This window comes from Augochlora pura, chromosome 4 (genome assembly GCF_028453695.1).
Source record: "Augochlora pura isolate Apur16 chromosome 4, APUR_v2.2.1, whole genome shotgun sequence".
In the NCBI taxonomy this organism is placed as follows: domain Eukaryota; kingdom Metazoa; phylum Arthropoda; class Insecta; order Hymenoptera; family Halictidae; genus Augochlora; species Augochlora pura.
The window spans coordinates 25,828,458-25,843,966 of NC_135775.1; the positions used below are offsets into that span (position 1 = coordinate 25,828,458).

Genomic DNA, 15,509 nt, shown 5'->3' on the forward strand with positions numbered 1-15,509 from the left:
ATTTTTAATACAAATAAAACTATTCCTACATATAAATATGATTTTACATATTAGTTATAGCTTTTCAGCATCTTAAATCAGTTCATAATTAATGCACTATAATATTTGTCTGCAGTTCAACTGCTTTGAGATGTAACTTTAACATCATGTAACTTTCATGTAGGATTATTAATTATCCAATACTTTTGTTACTTCCCAGTAAATCAAGCACTGTGAGCTATTTTAAATAGTCTCCAATTCTGGTGGAATGTGTATTTTCTTCTCTGCTGCAAATTTCTTCAATGCTTGATATTTTGAGTGCCAGGACTCTATCTCTTCTCTCATGCGATTATTGTCATCTTGCATAGTTTCCATATCCCGGTATTCCTGTGACTTCTCTGACTCTAGCTCATCCTTCTGTTCAATTCTCTTAATGCGGCAGCTGGCTGCATATCCTCTATTCTTTAATGTACGTCTACGTTGTTTCATACGTACTATTTCCTCTCTTGAAAGACCACGTAATTTGAGTTGCCTATTCAAATCTCTGACTGATATAGTAACCAGTTCATCGTCGCTAATGTCTAAACAGGGGCCAGGTGAAAGGGGATCCTGTACAGATAAATGGAGATTGCCTTAATTTACATGGTTATATAAATATTGCTGGTACTATTAATAGAAAGAAACTTTATCAAGAAGAAAATAACGCTTATGGAAAAATGTGAAAAAGGGAATTGATCTAAGTTTAACTTTTTGCGTGTCATAGTTTAGTACTTGGAAAAGATACGTAACGCGGAAAGATAACATAGGAAAGGATAACGTATGCGATGGTATTGCAACATACCATTTTTATAGAACGCTTTCCATCCATAAGCTTCCAAAACGACGAAATTTCTCAGGTTCCAACGTCGAGCAGCCACCGAGGCTTCGATTTTCCTCTAGCTTTTACGCTTTCAGGAAAAATTTGCTTAGTCATCGTATACTCTCTTGCAGGTCAATTCGCCATTCGCCTTGTGATACCATAGGAACTTTTCTAAAAACATAAATATATTCCTTACATAATGGTTTTGTACGAATCAATTTTGTAATCTATAAGAATAGGAATTATCGAATACCTCTATTTTATAGTTCATTATACATTAAATATCGAATAATTTAATTAAATATTTGAATCATAGACACTTCGGTTTACGTAAGGACGGTATCTCTAGGTTTTAATTCAAACATCACTTCATAGAGGGCCATGTTCTGAGTTTCTCGCTTATTGGCTTATGATGAATCTTTTGTTTAACGCGCGTAATGACTTCCAAGATTTGGTTTACAAATAAGATATTAGTATGTATATAATATATATAATATAATATATGATAAAATTCCAGTGTATCTACATATTCCCAAGTAAAAAAGGAGTTAAAGTAAAACGGAACAATAGTGTCGTAGTGCAACTGAGTGTGAATTGTAACGAAATACCATTCAGTGCTTTAGTTTTCGATCAAACTAGATGGCGCTGCAGTAGTGTTTGGATGAACTTCATTGTGATTGTGTCACTTCAACGTCTCCCATATAATTTACATATTTTAATAGTTAATTAACGTCAACCATGGTAGAAAACAGGTATTGCATCGAAGAAAGCAATATAATTCACTTTTAGAAAAAACGTTTGCTTGTTCGGTTACAGTTTCTGAAACTGCGCCGGATTTCCGAGTCTCGGAATTCAAATTTCACAGGATCCAAGATGACTTTCCTCTCGTTCCCCATTATTCACCATGCAATTTTTTCGCATTTCAGGTAATTATTCTTTACTTAAAATCCTACAATGCTCTACAGCGATGGTAATTTGTATAATTGCAATGTCTTCACGTCGTGCAATTAAATAAATTGCATCGGAAAGGAATAATATCGCGTGCAGCTATTGTCGAACAAACAATGCGAGCTCTGGATCAGCAAACTTTACGCGCTTATAATTAAAAATAAACAAAGAAATCGCAGGGTGTATGGATATTATCGCGTGATGCAGAACCGGAAGAGATCGATGTGCAAAACGATTGCCGTGCGCTTGCATGGGAATGTTGCAATATAATCATGCAAATATTGTTTACTTTTAATTCTGCCGGGGTCGGGATATTTATTTGTTTTTGGAAATCATTCACTTCTGCAGGGGAATTAACATTTGGTTCTCCTCTTGAAAGTTGTGCAATATATTTTTTAGTACAATATAAAATCGATCAGCTTATCGAATGTGCGATCAGCCGGTTTAAAAAATATCGGTAACTTTGAAAAGATACGTATACAATTCCATCTGTTTTCGTTATTTAATCCCCCGTCAAGCAATTTTGCGAATTCAAAGCGTATTTTATCCCATTGACTTGAGTGATCTTCTTACGGATAAAAGTAATTCTCAAAATCACTCATGATTTTCATGATAGTGTAAGTCTAAGGAGATTAGATGACCCAGAAAGAAAATAAATAAAGTAATGCGAAAAATGAAGCTGTGTTAAATAAAATAGAGAGATGGAAGCTTAAGGGCGATTTAATTCGTCTCTCTGAGTAAAAGATTATATCAGGCTTGTTTGATTAGTGCTAGTGGTATTTATAAACGTCTTTGTTGAAAATTCATCTATCTTGTTCTTAGAAGGTAGAGCACTTGATTATTCGCTGTCAGACGGAAGAAAGGTATCGGTGTCGCGTTAATGTTTACCATCTTGTTTTTCCGTTCTAGATCCCAGGAGCGGCTATTATCTCCGAGCGGTAATTCACTAGCTGAGAAAATGACAAGAACGGAGGTGGATGATTGCAGCCAGTCCGGCGGTGGTATTGTCGGGAACAGCGAGATAGGAGGAAGATGTTTTCCTGGGAAAAATACCGTAAAATGTGATGTTTCCAACAACGCAAGTAGTACGTACTTTCATGTGTTTCGCTTCGTCTTACAAATAATTCATAAATCATATGGACTCACTACACATTTGCGGAATGTCTGATGTATATTTGCGAAGTTCCAACCGACGATCACGATTCGGTGGCAGGTTGTAATTACTCCACCGAAGTTTTTGTTAATCGATGCACGACCCTTCTTTTAATTATTCGATCAATTGCGAGCCAGTAGAGGTACACGGTAGCTGACACTAATTTGCCACGTTGTACAAACTGTGCAAATTGAAGGCGACGCGGGATCAATTCAAATTAATTTGTAATTCGTTTTGATTGCATTTCACAGTAACTTGAATTCTTCGCGAACAGGCTCGTTATCCTGTTCGATCGTTAATAATCGACCCAAGCCGGCCACGATAATTTATTTACCCGTTCGGCTAGGCGATCCTGTTAGACCCTTTGAATTAAACGCTCTCCCTTCGAGTAATTGGCTCATTTGTAGTTCGAGACCCTGCAAATCGGTAATAATTAAGCCCGTGTACACCAGTGCAACGCGCCTAACGTTCTCCCAGACACGATCGGACAATTTCATCGAGCATGGAATCGCCGGCTCTTCGAGACGCGTGTCTTAATTACCGTTGATTGGCCCTGTCCCTAATTGCCCCGTGGCATAGAATAATAATGGAGCTCTTATTTCTTTCGATTCGGCTCTAAGACGTGTGTGCATCTCGCGGTAATTTAATCCGTCCGTGAGAAATTCCGGCGATTTGTCGCAATGCGGCTGCAGAGCCCTGTCCAGGTATTTCGGGGATTCGTTTTCCAAATGGTCCGCGACCGCGACGATTGATTCACTGCCCGTGAATGCTTTCATTATCAGCTTCCGTAGGAGACCCGATTTCCTCTGGGGAATATTGGGAATAATGCCAGGATAATGGATTTGGCGACGCGTCTTCACTGACGGACGCAAAGGACAGTAACGGAAATGTACTACTAGATGGCAGGTTCAGGTATAATCATTCAGAAGATATCCATTAAAGATCAGTCTCCGTTGTTGCATTTTTTCTGCAAATTAATATGTGATTATTTTGTTAGATACCATGAGGAATCAGTGATGAACAGAACAAACTAGAATCGACGTATGATGCTTAGAACGATAGAATCATTTTTATATTCTATCAACTTTGTTCCATGTTCTAATGAACTCCGACTCTATGTTAAGAAGAGAAGCATAACAATGTAGTATCGTTCAGCACTATCAGAGTACCATACGACGGTATCGGGTTTCGAGGAACTAGTTTGGAGTCTTCCCGGTTAGCTTGGTTAGGCGAAACACGATCAGGCAGCTTCTTCTAATTGTAAGAGTCCGTGAAATTTGTGGTGGTACAGAATTCCTGCTGTCCCCGAAGAAGTTCCCGTGGTCCGGTTTTGAACGAGTTTAATTGCAATCACGATCGTGATCGCATTTAACAAAGCTACCGCGATTTCTACGAAATGCTATCGACACAACTGTAATACCCATTGGCGTAAGCCGGTCGTGTTTGCCGGTTGACATCAAACATGTTCGGGGCCGATGGGATTCGAGCGAATAGATAAGCTATTTCCGGAGCTCCGGACCAGTCCGATTCAGTATAGCGATAGGTTGCTCTCGTTGACCGGTCGGTAGCCGCGGGAATCGTTGATTTTTATGGTTTACGGATTCGATCTCGCACGAGCAAACCGCTAGACCGTACCAGCGCGGTGAATAAACCTGTCCCCGCGAGATAATGAATATATAATCCGAGCTATTGTTCGATTGTGATCTAAATTAAAATTGCGTCACGCACCTTCGCGCAACAGTTGATTCGAGGCGATGCGGAGTTCATTAGCGAACGCGGATATCTCGCGATCTTTCAATTTGACTTAGTTCTGTTAAACTTGATTCTTTGTTCTCGAAATCCTTTTTGCCGCTCAACTCTTTAGTATATCGGTAAGGTAGATCAGAGAAGAGACCGCGCCGCAACGGCACCGGCGCGGCGCTTCGACAAATGCGTCTCAGTTCACCACGCTAAATTAGCCCCATTGTGCGACGCGAAGTGTCCCTCGACGGGTCACAATTTTCGCAACTGCGTCCTCGAATCGTCCAGTTTCCGCAACCTTTATCGCCACGATCCAGTATCGGATCTCTGGTCGACTAGCTGCAATTGTTCTCGTGGATTAAACCCGATCTCGTATTCGTGGAAGCTTCTCGCGATAGAGCCCCGGATCGGCATCTACGACCTCTAGAATTGGCCCTATCTAACCTGAACTCTTCGAGGATGTCGTAAATCCAGCGATCGGCTCTTATCCTAAGGACTTAGGCTGGAACACGTTGGAAAATTTATGGGCTCGAATAACTAGCTTGTCTGAATGGAATATCTTGCCGATGTTGTTAGATATTCAGGTTTTATAGCGGCTTTGGTAATAGCTTCTTTTAAATTCCGAGTTTCTGTATACAAATCGAAAAACGTGTTCTTCAACCATGCATCTGCTGTTACTGTGTTCTTCAAGTTGTGCATGAATGAAATGCAATTGTTGTTGCCCAGTGGTTGAAAAAGTGTAAGTGAAACGTTTTTGGGTGCGAACTCCAGGATCCGACCCTGGCATCATCATTAGAACACGGTTCGTGTTAGTTCGTTATATTGCAATAGTGTCTCTCTTGATTCTCTTAGCGGATTTCGCGTCTGCAAGAATCGCAACGGCGAGCTTAATTCGCGGGTAGCCGCAGAAGTTCTCGTAGCCGCGTTCGAGCCGGGCGTCGAGGCGCTCTCCTTGTTCCTCCTGGCCGACGCCGGGCGTCGTTTCGCCGCCCTCGGACGTCCTCGGCGTTGTTCGGTCGTCGCGCCGACGTCCCGTCGCGACGCAGCTGACAGTCGGTGGCCGAGCATCGCGACGCGCGCATCGCAGACACGCGGTACGCGCGAGAAAGACGCCTTTTGATTACCGACACGCGACGTATACGTCGTCCCCTTTTGTCAACGCGAAAAAGGATTAATTAAAATTCCGAGAAAGATATAGTGAGACAGAGAGGGAGAGCGGACGGAAACCGCAGCACACCGATCGCCTGAATCGTTCGATCGAGGTTCTTCGACACGCCTCTCTCTTCTCGCCGCGATCTTCTTCCGTTATCGACCGCGATCTCTTCGTGGGACCGAGGATCGGAGGACACTTAACTTAAGCGCGGCCAACCCGAAGGAACATGCACACCAGCTGCGGTCTGTCACGCGGACGACACTGATGGTCTGTATCGAAAACCAGCCGCGGGACTAAATTCGCTCGGCCGGACTCGCGAGATCCACGCGCGGAATCATTCCGCCCACGCAGCTCCGAGTCGCGGCCCGGGGATCCAGTTGATCCGAAAAGAGTCTAGAAACACCGCTGGACACATTGGGTTATTAATGTAGAAAGTTGTCTTTGCTTCTTCGTGATCCGATCGGTCGAAATCGTTATCAGCATTGTGGTTGGTGTGAACAAGATGGTCGCTTTTTCTAGTCCCTCTTTGAAATGGTCGCTCTATCAGAGAGAAGCTGCATCACGTTAAGTAGTATGTGCCAATATTTGGCCGGGCATCGAGTGTTCTAAATTTTATATTAATTGTGACGAAATTTATGTTGATTCTATATATTATTTTGGGTCTTCTGTGCGTTCAGTTGAGTTGTACCATCCAGTACTGGTCCAGACACTAAGTGCTTTCAGTTTGATAGTAACTGTGACAGACATTATATTATTTCATAAATAATACATAGTTGTAGTATTTATAGTATATATATATTGAAAGGGTTTTATATCTCCAGTTAAGTAGTATGATCGGTATTTGGCCAGACGTGAAACTGGTCTTTTAAACACTTAAAAAGAACATTTGGTATTTATTATATATAATATTCATTTATGTAGCATGCATCGTTACTCAGTTAGACATCGGATCTGTGTATGTAACTCTAGAATGGAATGTTCTGCGCTCGGATTTAGGCTGTTCCTTCTTGGAATTTGAATTATTTATACGATGAGAATTGTCTGGCTAAGTAGTATACATCAATACCAAGTCAGGCATTGATTCTCCAACGATATTGCTACATTAAGTAGAACGCATTCATAGTTGGTCAGACACGGAGTGTTTAAAATTTAAGTACGTGTTTCCTCTTGTAATTTGAATTATCCTTTGCTATACATTTATTCTTAAATTCCTTTCGTCTAGTAGTATATACCAGTGTCTAGCCAGACGTCGAGTCTACGCCTAGAATTTTTCAGCTTTGCCCACCGCTTTGGAATTCAAATTGGTTTTCATTGCAATACGAATTCTTTCGTGCTCTCTCTCTCTCTCTTTTTCTCTCTCCCTTAAGTAGAATGGATCCGTTCCTGGTCAGACATCGAATAATTTCCAGATAGAACCGTTCCGTGTTGGAATTTCAATTGTTGTTTGACTGGCGGGCGACTTCTATCTTCTAATTCCGTGAAGGATTTCTCTCCCCATACGCTCTAGTTTCATTGAGCTTAAGCTTATCCACCGTCCACGAAGAAATTTCATTATCGTGAACTGCGGAAGTTAAGTTGTCTAGCGGAAGTAAGCTCGCAGATGGCTCGTCCGATAGAATATCTTCCAGCCGAGGGTACCTGCACGATCCGGACGATGCGTTTGTTTAACCGATGCAGGAAGACACCCGACGAATCTTCTTTGATACTATAAATCCTTGTTTATCCGGTGTTCATCGGCGAGGAAGTCCTTCGGCCGTCGCTCGGAAGTTTCCGCGTTTTATCTGCCGGTGGATTTCCGGGTAGATTTTCCCGTTCATCCTCTCTCCTCTGACAGCGTCGCTAAAGGGGGGAGACGGTATCGATGAAAATCTACCGATAATGAGGCGAAAGAGTACACTTCAAGGAGATCGTTCATCGTGTGCTACCTTCTAAAGAGCCCGTAATTACATCAAGTTCCTCAGACTTCCACGGACATTCAATAATCCGCGATTTTCCCCATTCTCTTCCAAATGGTTCCTTATTTTCACGCTAAAAAACTTCTGCCCCTTTCATCCGGAAATTTCGTCCGTAGTGTTCACACTTTCCCGAGATGTTCGCTCGTTTCGTCGGTTCCTCCTGGAATCGTATCGCTAGGAATTACAAGAACTAGAGGGCTCAGGCTCAAGAATTTCATGCATTATTCAGTCGTTATACGTTTCCCATTGCGGTATTAAAAATGAGGCAACGCACGCCTTCGATTGCCGTCGCGCGCGATAAATCAGAACCAGCCCTGAAGCCCTTTTACTTTCTCTGTCTTTGTTCCACTGCCTCGTCGATTTGTCGAGTCGCGTCTCGATGCTTATCGTTGCAACTATCCTTATCCTCACGACCGCGGTCATTTTTCGCAATTTACCGAGCTTCTCCCGTTAAATCCTAGTCTCTCCGTTTCCATCTGGTCGGCTTCCAATTCCTGGCGGTAAATGATTGGATATCTCGTAGCAATAATTGTCTCCCAGTATGCTCATTTTTCTATAAAAATTAGGCTACTCCGAGCCGCCTCGTTCTTGCTCAACAAATACGAATTCGAAGAAGTTAGCACAGACAACGTTGAAGGATTTTTTCGATTGCAATATTACCGATATTTATTAGTTAGTACTCGAGTCGGTCTTCACCGTGTAATCGAATGCATTTCGTTCGAGATTTCCCTCGGCCGTGGAAAACGACTGCCGTTTCGGTCCGCGCTGAGCGTTCTCGAGATCTTTTTAATGCATTCCTTTCGAGGAATCGCTTCGACAACGACTCTTATCGGTTTCGTTTAAGCTTCACGCGACTGTTTCTCGGTCCCCGCGACTCCCTTTCAATCGAACCGTATCTCTTCGGTAATTGCGCAAATCTCCTTAATTCGGAAAATCGTCCGCCTCCCTTAGACGACTGATTTCCCTCTCGGTCTTTCACGAGATCCGTTTTTTTCGACGACAGCACATTGATCACAGCAATTGAACGCAGTCCTTCTTTATTTCAATTTTACTGCCAGCTCTCGTACCGCCAGCTTTTATCGCTCGGCGGCAACGGTTCAGGAGGAAACCGCAACGCTCGCCGCTGCCATAACGATCCAAAAATAACGCGTGTAATCGAGTGACGAATATCTTTAAGATATTCCTAGACAAGGCCCAACTACAACAGGATCGCTTCGCTCTTGCACTCGTAGAGTCGAAGACCACTTTCGCGGCCTGTTCGGGATCGGCAAATTGAAATTCTGTTGTGTACCGTCGCGAGTGCACCTATCGTCCGATTTCTAAAGTGTCCCCGTGATTCGTCGGCATGTTTCGAGTGTCCTGGCAACAGGATTCGACGAATTGCTCCTTCGAGCTTCTCTTTGACCAGTGGCTCCGACGAGATTCTTATTATCGCGCCGTCTTTAACGTGCCGAGAGGCTTTGGTCAGTCGAGCGAATCTTCGCGGAGAAACAAGTGAAAAATTAAGGACAATGTGCTCTTTCAGGTTCCGCCTCTTTCTCTTGAAAAGCTCGAATTCCATCGCGAAAGGTGTTTCGCCATCGAGCACTTTTATCGAACGCCAGCGCGATAGCTGCGACGGAGCTCTGTGTCTTCGTTGCAATTTCTATTATTACATCGTCTTTGCTGCGTCGAAGCTTCGAAGAGAGATACAGGGAACGGTGTTTGAAGAGACAAGCGAAGCGTCTTCTCCCGAAAGACGATTAAATCGCGGTGTAGATTGAACTCGCAATGGCAGATACGATTTTATTCCAGCCGGTTGCACGAACGTTTCGAAATTCGCTGTCCTTGGATCGGTTCGCCACGTCGAAAGCAGACTAGTACTACTCAAGAGCAAGCACCAGCCGGAGGCTGTTTGTGAATCCAGTCAGGATAGTAAACGATGGCATGCACTTCGCAGTAAACCTCGAACCGAAGCGCAGGAAAATTAAACCGTGCAAGTTCGCGCGGGACGACGAACATTAGAGCGCATTGTTGCAAATTAAGACCGAGGAATGCCGATGGTAATCGTCGCTGTTGCAGAAGTTATTGGCACGGAGAGTCGAGAGTTTTGTTTTGGAACGTCGATCTTATTGGCGGCGGATCGCGTTCCTAACCAGCGGGGAGTCCTTGAAATCGTTCGTCCTCGTTTCCTCGGGCCTCGCCGTGGTTTCTTCGCGCGCGAAAAATTGACCGGAATGCAAATTCTCCGTGGAATTGGGGCGCTGGTTCGACGAGGGATCGGGCCGCGAGCCGGCCGTGTGCACACGAAACTAACTATGGCGTCGTAATTAAGGACAGTGATTCACTCGAGTGCCGGCGTAACCCGCGAACGATTCTTCCTCTCTTCGATCGTACCTCTTCGTTATCTGGGAAATTACTGTAACGATCGCGGTCTCTATCGCTGGCACGACGGAAGAATCATCGGCAAGAGTGATTCGACGATCGACGGATCGCGTGGGCTCGATTGCTCATTGTTAATCAATCGGGCTCGCCCACGCGAGCCGACGGGGAATGTTGTTCGCCGTACGTTTGTGTTTACGAATTGCCCCCCGATATCTCGGAATCCGCGAGAGCACGGCTGCCTGCGTGGCCGCTCGTGTTTTCCCCCCCCGATCGAATAAATTCATTTTATTGAAATTACCGGCGTTTATTTCACGACAATATCGCCGGCTTGATCAAGGGTAACGATTATTAGTCGACGGGGAAACGTATCAGGCCGTTATCAGGCAAGATGTGAAGTATGGAACAGTGTGCGTGTAATTCGAACCATTCCGCCTATCTTCGCGGTCGATCTCTCTCAGCCGATGCCACGAATCCGCGCGCGCACACACGCACACACACACACACACGGAGTTTCGTTTCGTATATTATGAAATTCACCGGTGAGCATCGTTTAGCCTGGCCGAGTTCCACGCCTCGGTTTTAATTGTTTCTTCTATTACCGGCACGATAACGAGGCAACGCCGCGGCCAAAAGGATCAAGCAAGGTTCCGGTTTTTCCGTGGAATTTCGCTTTTCGTGCACGCGAGACCCCGCCATGCAAATTTTCATCGATATACCGTCTCCGGGTTCAAAGAGGCACGGACGCGATAAAGGGACCCTCGAATAACGACCGCCTGCTCGGTCGGCTACTAAATCATTTTCGGTGTGTCAATTTCATCTTGACTTTCGCGGCAATTCCGCCCACTTCGTCGTCGTGGACAGACTGCGATTATTCATTTACCGTCTACCATTCAACGTTGAATTCATCAACTGATTTGCATCGCGACGAAGAATGGAACGTAACGACCTTATCATCGATTGTTTCGCACAGCATCGTTCGAAGCGGACACCGCATAAAGCTCTGCGTCGCATAAATCGTCTCCTTTTCTTTCGGAATGGCTGAACTGAGGCTTTTATGGCGCTTACGATAGAAGTCCGTGGATCAAATGCGCTGCAATGAAAACATTTGAGAAATTACAAAGACTGTCGTATTATCTTCGACTGATTAATACGATTTAGAAACGAAATAAAGGCGCAGCGTAATATGAAAAGGACCCAAATGTTCGGTTCTCACGTTCCTCTTGGCGTGGTTGCTTCGGCTCGGAAAGCCAACGATACAAATGAGTTAAAGCAACAAAGTAGACCGACTTTCCATAAATTTGGCTGTGGGAACAGGAACTTGCGCAAAGTTTATAGCTGCTGCAAAGGCTAAAGGTTCACTGTTTCGTCAAATGAGCCCCCGAAGCTCGGCAACGCTTGAGAAAGCAAAGCTTAAACGCCGGGGAGCGGATGTTTCTCGATCATTTCCGTCCGCCGGCGTAGAATTGCTGGAAAATCGCGACGCTGGATCTCTGGATCTCTCGAAATTGAGTTGCGGCTCCGCGATACAAGTTCGTTGGCAATCTTTCCCCGTAGAAGTAATGATCCCCGGGTCCAAGGCAGAGATTCTTGCAACGATTGCTCGCAATTTATCGGTCTGCCGCGTCCTTGTCCCCGGAGATGTTCGATCTCGCGGCCGTAACGTTCCCCGCGAGATCTCCGATAGCATCCTCCTAATTCGTGCTCAAAACGAGACGTTATAGAGAAAGAGAGAGAAAGAGGAAGAGAGAGAGAGAGAGAGCAGCGACTTCTCGGTGTTCCGCGTCGGAATAATTGCGGCGCCGCGATCGATCGACGACGCAACGCTTGAAAATCTCGAGCGAACGGCCAGGGAAATTTGATCGGGAGCGAACAGGGGTGAGGTACGAGACCAGAAAAATGGGGAGGAGAAGGAGTCAGCGATTTGACGAGGAACGACCGTGGAGGGTGAACGTTTCCCTTCGCGAGGAGAATAATGCAAAGCGGACCTCGATTAAAGGCTTGGGATCCAGCGCGCCGCGGCGATTAATTGAAGCCTGACACGAGCAACCCGCGCGACGCTGACAATTTTGGTCCCGCTGACTTTGCCGGAGCGTACCCCGCCCCTGCGATAACAGAGCCGAACGTTTCCACTCCTTCTAGATTATCTTTTGCCTGGCGAATGTCTGCGAATTAGGGGCGAAGTGGGCACTTCTTCGTTTCAACATTCTTCGTTTCGGCATCTCTCTGAAATCCGTGACTTGTGGTTACGATCGTGGGTCGCTGTGCAAATTCAATCCGAAAAGTTGCTATTTATTTTTTTTGCCACGCCGTTCGTTGGATTAGAAAGTTCGCGAAGTGTGTGATAACTGGTTGAAGTTCGATCGTGGAAGTTGTGACCTTCTACTGGGTGGTACTTTGATTCAAGTCTTTCTGGAATCTGTGATTTGTGACCAGACCAGAGATCATTGTGGAAATTCAGTCGCGGATTCTCAGAACGCGGACGATCGTGTAAATTCAATTAGAAAAGTTGCCCCACTTCGGAACGAGCAACTTAGGACAACGTACGAGCCAATTCGTCGAAAGAATAGCTGATCGAGTAATTAGGAAATCGTGCGACTGGTTTGCCGATCGATCAGCAAAGTTTGCTAGCCGCTACCTAACCGGAAGTGGCCTCGCAGCGACGAAAGAGTGGAGCAGGGTCAGGCAATGGCGATAGGGGCGCAGTTCGTTGAATAATAAAGTAGCGAGTTTCGTTCCGGGTTGTCTGTCCGACCAATCGGCCCTTATTCCCCTGCGATTTTCAATTATGGAGAAATACGGCCCGTTGTATCATCACCGCGAAGCCTGGCACTCTAGGCAGAGCTTTGTTTCTCCTGTCACGAGCTGTGCATTTTTTAATGTCCACTCGTCAGCGTGAAATCAAACGGCTTGTCAAATGCTCCGCGTAATTTCTTGTATCTTGACTGGTACCATGGATTTTATTTATTACAAAAATGAATAAGAGAAACAGTCTTCGAACGTCCGATTCTAAAGGCCTGAGTTAATCAAGTGGATCGATTGTTCTTAGAACGATTACCAAGGCGTCCATCGATCAATCGACCGATCGCAATGTTTCTCGTTCGCAAATCGTGTTGTCCATAAATACCGAAATAGTTCGGTGCGCTCGCGGGCCGGTGTTCGACGAAAGAATAACATTTCACGTTTTCTGGAAAGAGAGCAACCCGACCCTCGGTATACGCTCACGGTGGTCGGGTTTATCGCGTCAAGCGGCTCGTGACGTAAATCGAGCAACACAAATCATCGGTCGCCGTTTGCTCTCCACTCGATCCCCGGCCGAAATTCATTTGCCAGTCGAAGCGAGCACGTCTATCTTGGGAGTTGCCACCCCCAGGGGATCCCATTGAAAAATCCGTGCGGCCACTAGCGATACATCAAACAAAGAACATCATCCCCCTTTATTTGGCCGGTCGCCAGGAAATTCCGCCTCCGTCCCTCTATCGGCGGTCGTCTCACAAAAATTAGAAGAGCAGAGACAGTGCCGCTGCTGTCCGCCCATTTTCACCTAGCAAAATGCTGGACCAATTCCCGTGGCTTTTACGGCGGTATTTCTCTCCCCCCTCCCCTGGAGCCGCCTCTGTTCCATACGGTTGCGCGATGCATTTAGAAGGTTTTAAAGCCCGACGAAAAACAAAATCGAGGGTTACCAGCTAATTAAATTCGACTGTTCGATGTACACCCCGCTGATCTCTCGACGCGAATTTTTGTTCGCTCGCGCAAGCTTCGGTGCGTCAAATTAAATTCTCTTTCTAGTTGATTTAAATTTTGGGCTCGCGCCGGGCTATCAGATTGCCAGGAATATTTCCATATCAATTTTATCATATTTATTAAACTTTTGCAGACTTCGAAAATTGGTTTCAATAAATTGCTCGATTACGTAACTTGATACTTGGGCGTTGGGAATAGCCGGCAGGTATTCGACTGTTATATTTAAAACGAGACTCGATCAGTTGTCGACTCTTTTCAAAATTTCTGACTTCTATAGAGGATCTTCTGCTGACTTTCAAAATTCTTTGCGAATAGACTGCCTGACAGAATTCGATTAAATTCATACAGAAGGATGGGAAAAGGTTCGCTTGATCAGGCACGACTGATAAAATATAGATAGCATTGCCGGCGTTCCCGGAAAAAAATTCATTTCCTCGCCTCTTTGAGAATCGCGTCTCGCTCTCTTCGGCTCCTCGGCCGTTCCACTGGATTATCGTCCTTGTAACACGTGCGAAAAATTTTTCCGTACGCGTGTGGGCGTGAAAGCGGCACGTGCTCCCTTTCGCTTTTTCCATTTGAGATTTCCTGGATTTACGTACCCTTTCGTACGGCCTCGTCGACGATTTTGGTTCAGATGCTGATTCAGGGGCTCTTCGAGTGCCCGCCGGGGCAAGTTGGGCGTGTGTTAACCTGCCCCCGACCGATCCAGATCGTCTCGGCCAGGTTTTCCGGTATCCACATTGATACGGATGGCTGTCCACGGTGCAATCAATTTTCATTCAATCGCCCTCGACCCGGTTCAGCTTCGATTCTCGGCCGGCTTGTATTTCGGAAACACCCGGGGATCCTGCCGGGGTAAAGCGGACCGGCTCGCCCGCCCTCTATTCCTAGGGCCAGCTGAATGGCCCCCCGAAATGCCTTTGACGGCTGGCGATGTTTAGAAAGGGGGGTTTATCTTGTTCGTTATCGTCCGCGTTTCTGCTCCCGATTACTTATTTGTTTCTTTTTCGCTTTTGAAACGTGCACACTTTTGCGGGCTCGCGAAATTTCGTAGCGAGAACCCTTTCATAGAATACTGCGAGCTGCTGGAAACCGGGCTGCTCTCCGCTTCAAGATGCACACGCGCACCGAGGAAATGCATTTTTAATGCTTCGTTCTGGTATCAGCAGAATTTTCCGGGAAACGTTTGGATTATATAGGATATTTAATAAACAGCCGTTTATAGTTTTAGCATATCATTAATTTAACCGGGTAATTGTCGAATGCGAGCTTTGAAACGAGAAAAGTTCGTCAAACAAGTGATTCGTGGAATCGGGATCGTCCAAAGTGAGAATTCCATTTCGCTTCTTGGTATTTACAGTGGCGATAATTTTTTACAGTTTCATTGACCGCAGTCACATTTCTCCGAATAGACGACCATGTTAATCAAATTTTCCCGCTGCGTTTGCTATCGTTTCATAAAATAGAAAGTCGAACGATTAAAATTGCCGGCAATAAGAGAAGAATTTTCAGTTGACTGTTTACAGTTCCATAAAACACGGGTTGACTTTTTACAATTTAATAAAATACAGGTTGACTTTTCTGAATTTAATAAACCTGCAGCTTGTTCTTCCA

The 15,509-nt window shown here is 45.1% G+C and overlaps 2 protein-coding genes across 4 annotated transcripts in view; one reads left to right on the forward strand and one right to left on the reverse strand.

Moving 5' to 3' along the window:
• Positions 1 to 27: 27 nt before the first annotated feature.
• Positions 28 to 973, reverse strand: Maf-s (MAF bZIP transcription factor K). The gene is made up of 2 exons (XM_078178158.1): positions 821 to 973; positions 28 to 588 (listed from the first exon to the last, which is right to left on the reverse strand). Exons 1-2 carry the CDS (start codon positions 845 to 847, stop codon positions 223 to 225), a joined length of 393 nt encoding a protein of 130 aa, XP_078034284.1. The 5' UTR covers positions 848 to 973; the 3' UTR covers positions 28 to 222.
• A 1,791-nt stretch (positions 974 to 2,764) lies between these two features.
• Wake (ankyrin repeat and fibronectin type III domain containing protein wide awake) overlaps positions 2,765 to 15,509 on the forward strand; it is a 161,979-nt gene continuing 149,234 nt past the window's right edge. For 2 of the 3 annotated variants that reach the window (XM_078178143.1, XM_078178145.1), the window contains exon 1: positions 2,765 to 2,871. In XM_078178143.1, the coding sequence (XP_078034269.1) occupies positions 2,851 to 2,871 (21 nt within the window). In that variant the 5' untranslated portion in view covers positions 2,765 to 2,850. Of the gene's footprint in view, positions 2,872 to 5,745; positions 6,100 to 15,509 lie in introns of those variants that run through there. The other variant, XM_078178144.1, reaches the window with a different exon arrangement.